The 10270-nt window shown below is 39.9% G+C and overlaps 1 protein-coding gene across 1 annotated transcript in view; it reads right to left on the bottom strand.

Moving 5' to 3' along the window:
- IFT52 (intraflagellar transport 52) overlaps positions 1-10270 on the bottom strand; it is a 44892-nt gene that overhangs the window by 27832 nt on the left and 6790 nt on the right. The window contains exons 4-7 of the mRNA XM_023511976.1: positions 7956-8085; positions 7229-7304; positions 5835-5906; positions 489-615 (exon numbers count right to left, since the gene is read on the bottom strand). Coding sequence (XP_023367744.1) covers positions 489-615; positions 5835-5906; positions 7229-7304; positions 7956-8085 — 405 coding nt within the window. The remainder of the gene's footprint in view (positions 1-488; positions 616-5834; positions 5907-7228; positions 7305-7955; positions 8086-10270) is intronic.

The following is a 10270-nucleotide window of genomic DNA, read 5'->3' as shown; positions in this document are numbered from 1 at the left end:
GGGCACCAGCCACATACACTGGAGCTGGCAGGTTCAAATCCAGCCCAGGCCCACCAAACAATGACAACTACAACCAAAAAATAGCCGGGCATTGTGATGGGCACCTGTAGTCCCAGCTACTTGGGAAGTTGAGGCAAGAGAATAGCTTAAGCCCAAGAGTTTGAGGTTGCTGTGAGCTGTGATGCCACAGCACTCTACCCAGGGTGATACAGTGAGACTCTGTTTCCAAAAAAAAATTATAATACAGACATCCTCATGTTACAGTGGAAAAGCTTTGGATTTACAATAGTAAGACCTAGGTTTAGTTTGTGATTAATATCAACTGCTGGACAATCCATAGTTTCCCCATAAGTAAAATGTAGATAACTGAAATAGTGGTGTGAACATCAATGACAAAATATATGAAAACCCTCTGGCAATGACAAGGTAGTTTTTATTATTTCAATAGTAAAAATAACATACACATCCATATCTACAAAAGGTTGTACCTTTGAGTGATAGAAAGCCAGGATGGGTCTGTTAAGTGGAAAGCAGACAGAGCCTGTAGACAGAACAGCCACTGCTGGTTTCATGACACTCAATGTGGCACCAAAAGGATAGACAAAGGTGAGAGCCCTGTAAAAAATTAAACGTTCAAATTTTTAAAAAATGAATATAAAAATTCTGAAAATAATCTCAGTGTTTCTTGAGCAATCTCAGTGTTCTCTTTGATCCACCATCAAACACATTTCTTCTAAGCTTTGTTCCTTAACTCAAAGATTGGGACAATTCTAGCTGCAAGTTTAACAAAGCATTTTAACAAACATGAATGTAAATTAACAGTAAGGTATAAATGAGTTTAATTGGGAGAAGTCAGCAGCCTCTAATGGATGAGGAAGGAAGAAGATGAGGGCTGATCTAAGAAGAGAAGCAGAGCAATACATGAATCAGCTCTGCATAACAATTATCTTTTTTTTTTTTTAAGAGACAGTTTCACTTTATTGCCCTTGGTAGAGTGCTGTGGCATCACAGCTCACAGCAACCTCCAACTCCTAAGCTTAGGCGATTCTCCTACCTTGGCCTCCCGAGTAGCTGGGACTACAGTTGCCCGCCACAACCCCCAGCTATTTTTTGTTGCAGTTTGGCTGGGGCCGGGTTCGAACCCTCCACCCCCGGTATATGGGGCCGGCACCCCTACCCACTGAACCACAGGCACCACTCTGCATAATAATTATCTTAAAGGTAAGATAGAAAGACTTAAGACCAGATTTGGCTGGTCTTAAATCTAAGAACTAATGTTGGTCACTGGAAGCATATGTTACTAGCCCCACTTTGGACACTTCCTCACAGACCTGTCTTGGAGTGTCTCCTCTATTCTCCATTGTCCTAAAAAAAACTTGGAGTATCTAGTGAATTGGTCTGACTTAGGACAAGGAGCTCCTGGAGAGGGTGTGGGATAGAGGAGCAGAGTAAGGTGTATATCCTGGTGTGAGGTCAAACCATTTAGGAGGGGCTAGGGTTTTACTGAAAGACAGAGGGAACTCTGCAAAGGTAGCTGTTGAAGGAAGCACTCTCAGAATGGAGAGAAACAGAAGATCTAAAGATGAGCAAATAAGGTTGGAAGTTTGGGGGGAGGGGAACAGAGGAAGCACCCATGAAGAGTCCCCTACAGAGATTTCAATTTATCTTTTCCTTTAGAATGTGAAAAAATTCTTTATAGCTTAAGTTTAAAATATTTCCCTCTAATGTTAGTTTTCCCCATCCCTTCACTAGAGTCTTGTCTACCCTATGACTTCGTGCTCATACCACAGAGAAAGTGGTATCTGGCCCACATTTTTGTTCTCCCCCTTCTACCCTTACCCCAGGAGTATCCCAGCAAGGGGGACCACAGCCCATGAGTTCTAGGCCAGCAGGAAAAGAAAATGAACAGTTTCCCAAGAAGAAAGAAAAGTAACTGGGAGAAACAGTCCTATGGATGTCAAAGCACACCTCTTTCTAACACTGTCCCCAAATGCACTCAAGAAAGATGATTCTTAAGGCAAAGGGGAGAACAGACACCTGAGTTATATGATAAATAAACTATTATTTACACTCTTCTATTTCTTTTATTACTACTAAACAATCAATGAGACTGACATTTTGATAAAACTTGAAGTATACCATTTAAACATCCATCCCCCAAACAGAACTTTTCCAAACCAAACATGAATAATTAAGATTAGCTGGCTAAAAACTTTGGGAAAGACCATTCCTGGACAAGGAAACAGCTTACGTAAAGTCCCTAAGGTAAGCACGACCGTAGCATATTCAATGAATTGAAACAAAATCAGTATGGCTACAGCAGAGTGAGAGAAGGGACATGATAAGAAGTGACACTAAATGAGCATTCGATATTCTAATATGCCAAGATATTTCAAAACATGAAGCAGGACTGGGTGTTCACATCTCAAGGACTATCAGGAGGCTGTGCTGCATTCTGGATAATGTAGGAAACAAACAACCAGACATTAGCCCTTCACATCAATTAACTCTACAGTGCAACAAGAGGCAGGGCACTATGCCTTACACCTTACAATGCACTTTCACAAACATCACTTCACTGAAATTTTCTAGCAACTCTGTAAGATTACTATTGTTTCCCTTATAACAGCAGTTCTCAACCTGTGGGTTGCAACCCCTTTGTAACAAATAAAATACATCATGGAATTAGGAAGGTTGAGGACCACTGCCTTATACAGATATAGAAACAGATGCTAAGAGGCACTTTCCATTGGGTCACCCTTTGCAACTAAGAGATGGAATCAGAAACTTATAATTCTTTCTAACTTCAAGTCTACATTTTTTTTTTTTACTTATACCAACTGGATAAGCTGATACTAAGTTAAGGACTTGATTACTTCTTAAATGTCAAAAATAGTATCTGTGAAATATGCTGGTATATATGTTTCCTTAATGACTTTACCCTGGTTTCATACTAAGAAAGATCACAAAATATTCACCTGTTGTTTTCCTTTACTACTTTTATAGTTTCAATTTTAATATTTAAATTTTTAACCTATCTGGAAAACATTTTGGTGTATAATGTGAAAATGGAAATGTTTCTTCAAATGTATGGATGGACTACACTATCCATCCTCAATTTGAAATGCCACTTTTACTATATACAAATAACCCCCATCCTCCAAATACTATATGTTTTAGGTCTGATTCTAATCAGTATTATTTACTTTTAACTATTTCTTCTCTTGTACTATGTTATTTTAATTATTTGTTTTTCTTTTTAGTGACAGAGTCTCACTATGTCACCTCAGTAGAGTACTGTAGCATCACAGCTCACAGCAACCTCAAACTCTGGGCTCAAGTGATTCTTTTGCCTCAGCCTCCCAAGTACCTGGGACTACAGATGCCCACTATAATACCCAGCTATTTTGTTGTTGTATTTGTCATTGTTGTTTAGCAGGCCCAGGCCAGGTTCAAACCAGTCAACCCCAGTGTATGTGGCTGGTGCTCTAACCACTGAACTACAGGCGCTGAGCCTGTAGAATTACTAGAATTTTGTAACATGCTTTAACTATATAAAAATGTCACCTTATATGGGGTAAAATACCCCAAAGTAAAAAAGGAAGCTGGAAAAAATATTTCTAACACACAAACATACACAAATGTATATCTGCAACACATTTCTTATCAATGAATAAGAGAAGAGAAACTATCATAGAAAAATGGTTAAAAAGCAGTCAACAGGAAACTCACAGAGGGTGGCACCTGTGGCTCTGTGAGTAGGGCACCAGCCCCATATACTGAGGGTGGTGGGTTCAAACCTGGCCCCGGCCAAACTGCAACAAAAAAGCAGCTGTTGTGGCAGGCACATGTAGCCCCAGCTACTGGGAGGCTGAGGCAAGAGAATCACCTAAGCCCAGGAGTTGGAGGTTCCTGTAAGCTGTGATGCCATGGCACTCTACCAAGGGGGACATAATGAGACTCTGTCTCCACGAAAAAAAAAAAAAAGAAAGAAAGAAAAGAAAAGAAAACTCACAGAAATACAATCAGCCCATAGACATTTTTTTTTTTTTTTTTTGAGATAAGAGTTTCAAGCTATTGCCCTAGGTAGAGTGCCATAGCATCATAGCTCATAGCAACCTCCAACTCTTGGGCTCAAGTGATCCTCTTGCCTCAGTTTTTCTATTTTTAGTACACGGGGTCTCGCTTTTGCTCAGGCTGATCTCAAACTAGTGAGCTTAAGCAATCTACCCAACTCGGCCTCACAGAGTGCTAGGACTACAGGCATGATCATAGCTGGATTACAGCCAAGCCCATAGATGTTAAAGAACATTCCAAGTACTAATAATCAAAGAAATGTAAATTTTTAAAAAGAAGTATCATTTTAACTAGAATACTCCATGCCAGCAAGAGAGGAAAAAGGGGTGTGTTTTTAGGGACTGTACCAGATATAAGCTGCCTAAAGAGCTATTTGGCTATCTGGTATCACATTTGGCAAATGTATCAGTTGGAAGACATCAGACCCAGAAATTTCACTGCTAAGAAACTATCCTACTAAAACATTAGCACAAGCACTCAAAACATAGAGTAGAAGTTAAGAACACACACTCTGGGCTCGGCACCTATGGCTCAAGTGGCTAAGGCGCCAGCCACATACACCTAAGGTGGCAGGTTCGAATCCAGCCCAGGCCCGCCAAACAACAATGATGGCTACAACCAAAAGAAACAGCGGGGCGTTGTGGTGGGTGCCTGTGGTCCCAGCTACTTGGGAGGCGGAGGCAGGAGACTCACTTGAGCCCAGGAGTTGGAGGCTGCTGTGAGCTGTGATGCCACTGCACTCTACCCAGGGGGATAAGCTTGAGGCTCTGTCTCAAAAAAAAAAAAAAAAGAAGAATACACACTCTGAAGCAGACTGCCAATGACTGAATCTAAGCAGTCTTGTGAACTTGGGCAATTATCTCTGCTTATCTCATCTCTAACCTTCCAAGATTGTTGTAAGGATTAAGGTAATAAGGTAATATGTGCCTGTCACATAGTAAATGCTTGGTAAACATCAGGTGGTATTATTAAAACAAAACATTGTAAACTAACTTAATGTCTGATAATAAGGGGGTAGGTAGATAAATTAAGATATAACCAATTTAAGACAGTCATTCAAAAAGAAGTACTTACCTATGACTTTATCAATAAAAAAAAAATCTGGAAATTTTAATATATGTTATGATTGATTATCTTCAGGGGAGAGGCACAGACTTATAGTGCAGAACCTCTACTTTCTTCCTTTTGAACCGTTCAAATGTTTTTATTTTTTCTTTTTTTTTTGGTGAGAATTACTTTTGTAATCAGAAATAAAAACTTCTTTCATTTTGAAAAAGAAAACTCATCAAAATGATAAACATATCCTCAGGTGGCCTCAGAAAACACACTCTCTTAGGAGCGCACACAATTATAAGAGGAACTTTAGGTAACAAATTCAATCAGTGTGACCTAATTCTTTGTACCCTCAATGAATCCCAAACAATAAAAAATAAGTAAATAAAAATATCAAGTATCAGGCAGCGCCTGTGGCTCAGTGAGTAGGGCGCTGGTCCCATATACTGAGGATGGCAGGTTCAAACCCGGCCCCAGCCAAACTGCAACAAAAAAATAGCTGGGCGTTGTGACAGGCACCTGTAGTCCCAGCTACTCAGGAGGCTGAGGCAAGAGAATCGCTTAAACCAGGAACTGGAGGTTGCTATGAGCTGTGTGACACCATGGCACTCTACTGAGAGCGATAAAGTGAGACTCTGTCTCTACAAAAAAAAAAAAAAAAAAATCAAGTATGCAGAAAAAAAAAGAAAAGAAAACACACTCACTGGGCATTGTTGCCACTGCTTTCTTCATCAATGATTCCAGGCACAGCTTTTCCTGCAGCTCGACTAATTTCCCTTAAAGAAAAAGATTAAAATCTAGTAAACAAAAAAATTTAAGAATTTTGCACTGCATTCACTAATATAGTAAATTTGAAATATTACAGATACAAGAATTTTACAGACTTCGGCATACATTTTTAATTAAATATTAATAAAAGTACACCTCACCTTTTTTGAAATGCTTAGAAGAGTTAACATTAAAATATTATAATCAGTTCCCCTCTTTCGTGAGTTCTGAGGAAAGGGTCTATGTTCTAGGCTTACATTATAGATTCTATTTCCTCAGAGCCAGCAGAATGCCTGCCACATAGGAAGTTCAATTGTGGAATGAATAATTTTGAATATGGAAAAAGATAACAGAGACATCTGATGTTGCTCCATCACGCATTCATTTCCTACTTCCCCAAAAGCCCTGTTTTATTTTTAGGATCCAAATCAGAGAAAGCTCACACCATTCCAGGCTCTAGGAGACAACCTATGCTATCAGGCCAGTTTGGGATGGGCATTGTGCCCTATGGCAGCTCAAAAAAGAACAAATCTTATGCCTATAATCCCATGCCAGGTAGGAGGATTGCTTGAGGGCAGGAGTTAAGAGACTAGCCCAACCAAGAGCAAAAACTGTCTCACAAAATATAGAAAAATTAGCCAGGTGTGGCAACATGTGCCTGTAGTCCCACCTACTCAGGAGGCTGAAGCAAGAAGATCACTTGATTCCAGGGTTAGAGGTTGCAGTGAGCTATGATGATGCCACTGCACTCTATCCTGGGTAACAAACCAAAAAAAGAGGAAGAAAACCCAAAAACCTCTAAAACAAAACAAAACAAAAAAGAAAGAGGACTTTCTAAGGACTTCTCTTACTGGGAATGCTGGGACCAAGGTATGCTCTCTTATCCCAGATGGTGTGACATACAGATATGAATTTAGGAATTGTTAAAACTATTCAGCCTATACATACAAGAGAGCAGAGTCAAGAAAGAGGAATGGAACCTGAAGGGAAATGGAACCTGAGTCCTGATGACATGAATCTTTCAGTCAATCCACTCCCCAAAACTGCCCTATTTCTGGGCTTAAGTACATGAATCAATAAAGTCTTTTTATTGTTTAATCCCACCTGAATAGGTCTTACTGTCACTTGCAATTAAAAGTATGTTAAGTAATGTTCCAAAGGGTGAAATAATATAATTTGATGATGAGAAGTAGTAATAAAATAAAATAAAACAAAAAGGCAGGAAAGGAAAAGGGGCAGGTGAAAAGAATGTGTGAGAAGAGATGACAAGTTGCACGAAGGAGAGAAGAGAATCATTTGTAGAGACACTTCTGCTTTTCGACATGCTTACCTGTTCAAGACTCCATTGGAAACTAGAGCTTCTTTAGGATGGAAGTATTTGTAATATACATTTCTAACAACAGCATCTTTCAAGGAGAAGAAGTTATATTTTGGGTTAGATATCAAGTTTGGTATCATAGACTCATATAAATTTTTTTTTTTTTTTGGCCAGGGCTGGGTTTGAACCCGCCACCTCCTGCATATGGCACCAGCGCCCTACCCTTTTGAGCCACAGGCACCGCCCCCTTCTTTTTTGTCTTGAAGACAGAGCCTCAAGCTGTCTCCCTGGGTAGAGTGCCATGGCATCACAGCTCACAGCAACCTCTAACTCCTGGGCTTAAGCGATCCTCTTCCTTCAGCCTCCCAAGTAGCTGGGTCTACAGGCACCCGCAACGACGCCCGGCTATTTTTGGTTGTAGTTGTCATTATTGTTTGGCAGGCTCGGGCTGGATTCAAATCCACCAGCTCTGGTGTATGTAAGTGGCACCTCAGCCTTTTGAGCTGCAGGTGCTGAGCCGACTCATATAAATTTTACCTGAAAGAACCCTGGAACTCTGCTCCAATCCCTCTCATTTTATATGAATAAGCATAGGCCCAGAAGGCTCAGCCTACTGGTGAGACCAGAACACTAAACCATGTACCCTCAGCCCAGAGCTTTTTCCATTTTACCACTGGGCCTAGAGGGCTATGATATGAAGAATATTGTTACTACCTCCACTTAAAATAACAACAATTACCATTATTAACCATGATTCCATATTCTTCTAGCAAAAAGTTGATATTGGTATCAAATCTGGATTCTCCACCTTCTCCTAGCATCACAAGGATATCGCCACCACTGTCAAGGTACTTCTTCAGGACTTCAAACTACACAAAGGAAAAAAAACAATCTACGAATATATTCAAAATACTACTTTTGTCCAAAATAATATGAGTAAGGCCTTAACTAACTGAAAAATAGATACTTCACATCTACAAGGTGTTTAAGAAAAAATGTATGTAAGGTAAAATTTATTCTCTATGTAGGATCTCCAAGCTTATCTTTGAGCATAAAGTTCCAAAATATTCAAAATGAACTGGTAATTTCCAACTTGACTATCTGATGGCAAAACAAAAGTTACAAAACTCAGCTAACGGAAGCTCACTCTATTCAGCAGCAGCCCTTTGCTCTCTACCCACTAGATGCCAGTTGCACCTACCCTCCCTTGACAACCGAAAGCATCTCTAGACATTGCTAAATGTCTCTGCAGGAAGAAGCAGAAACCCTCCTGGTTGAGAATCATCAGTCCTATAGACCAGTGTTTATTAACCTTTTTGATCCCACAGTACACATGAACCTATAGTTAAGTTTCTGCAGCACACTTAAATTGTGTTGATTAAAAAAAGAAGAAGAGGAGTAAAATAGAGAGTATGCTTTCTGTGCTTTGAACTTCTTTTGAGAAAAAAAAAATTTTTTTTTTTTTTTTGAGACAGAGCCTCAAGCTGTCACCCTGGGTAGAGTGCTGTGACATCACAGTTCACAGCAACCTCCAACTCCTGGGCTTAAGTGATTCTCTTGCCTCTGTCTCCCAAGTAGTGGGGACTAGAGGCGCCTGCCACATCACCCGGCTATCTTTTGGTTGTAGCCGTCATTGTTGTTTGTCGAGCCAGGTTGGATTCCAACCTGCCAGCTCATGTGTATGTGGCTGGTGCCCTAGCTGCTTGAGCCACAGGCATCAAGCCCTTTTGAAAAAATTTTAATTAATGATCTTTAAAAATTTCATGGCACACCTAAGATCCTCTCACAGCACACTGGTTGAAAATCACTATATTAAGGTCGGGTGTGGTGGTTTGAGAGACCTATAATCTTAGCACTCTGAGAGGCCAAGGCAGGTGGATTGCTTGAGCTCACAGGTTCGAGATCTGCCTGAGCCAGGGTGAAACCTTGTCTCTAAAAATAGCCAGGTGTGGGCATCGCCTGTGGCTCAAAGGGGTGGGGCAGCAGCCCCATATACCGGAGGTGGTGGGTTCAAACCCAGCCTCCAGCCAAAAAAAAAAAAAAACCCCAGGTGTTGTGGTGGGCGCCTGTAATCCCAGCTACTTGGGAGACTGAGGCAAGAGAATCACTTAAGTCCAAGAGTTTGAGGTTGCTGTGAACTGTAATGTCACAGCACTCTACCCAGGGTGACAGCTTGAGGCTGTGACACCACAGCACTCTATGAAGGGCGACATACTAAGACTTTTTCTCAAGAAAAAAAGAAAAGAAAAGAAAATCACTGTATTAGAGGTTTATTTCTTTACAGCAAAAATAGAATTAAAGATTAATTTTGCAGACTTAAATTTGATAAACTGATTTCCTAATAGAAATGCATTTACACTGGTAAGTTTTATAGTATGGCACCAAATGTGGGATATTTTATAATATTATTGACACTGGGTGACCCAGCCCAGTGGCTCTCAGTGAAGGCATTTAAGCAGGTATTTCGGATTGTCATAATATTAATGTTGAAGAATATTTTAGTGGATGGAGAGGCAGGGATACTAAGGACACACAACGTTCAGGCCAGTTCCACATGGTGAACAAACTGTCCCATAACATTTGAATGTCTTCTCAGATAGTCATGTAAGTTTAAAGAAGAAAAACGAAACTTAGCCTATAATCTAATTCCAATTTATACATGAATACTATACAAAGTATTTCTTGCATGGTGTAACAGATACTGAATTCCCAGGTATGTACTACCATGTAAATTGAGGAAAATTAAGGCAAGAATTATACTTGGTTTTTTTTTTTGGCTTTACTGACTACCATACTTAGTCAGTATTTTGGAAACTCACATTGCTAATGGCAATGTGACTCATGGTTGGAATTGACAACACAACATACCTGCACCAGCCTCCATTTGTAGACCGTTGGTTTTATCTATTTATCAACCTTTATTTCAAAATGTCAAACATAAAGAAGTGTATGTCGGCCCAAGCATTAACAAACTGAAATGTACATATTCTTCTAGTGCATATGTGCCTAAAAATTTATAATTTCAAATACATATATTCTTTTTTTTTTTTTTTT

Source organism: Otolemur garnettii, unplaced genomic scaffold (assembly GCF_000181295.1).
Source record: "Otolemur garnettii isolate 467f Iridium unplaced genomic scaffold, OtoGar3 scaffold00023, whole genome shotgun sequence".
Classification (NCBI taxonomy): Eukaryota; Metazoa; Chordata; class Mammalia; order Primates; family Galagidae; genus Otolemur; species Otolemur garnettii.
Note: the sequence above shows the minus strand (reverse complement) of the source record. Positions and strands in the feature narration are given on the sequence as shown.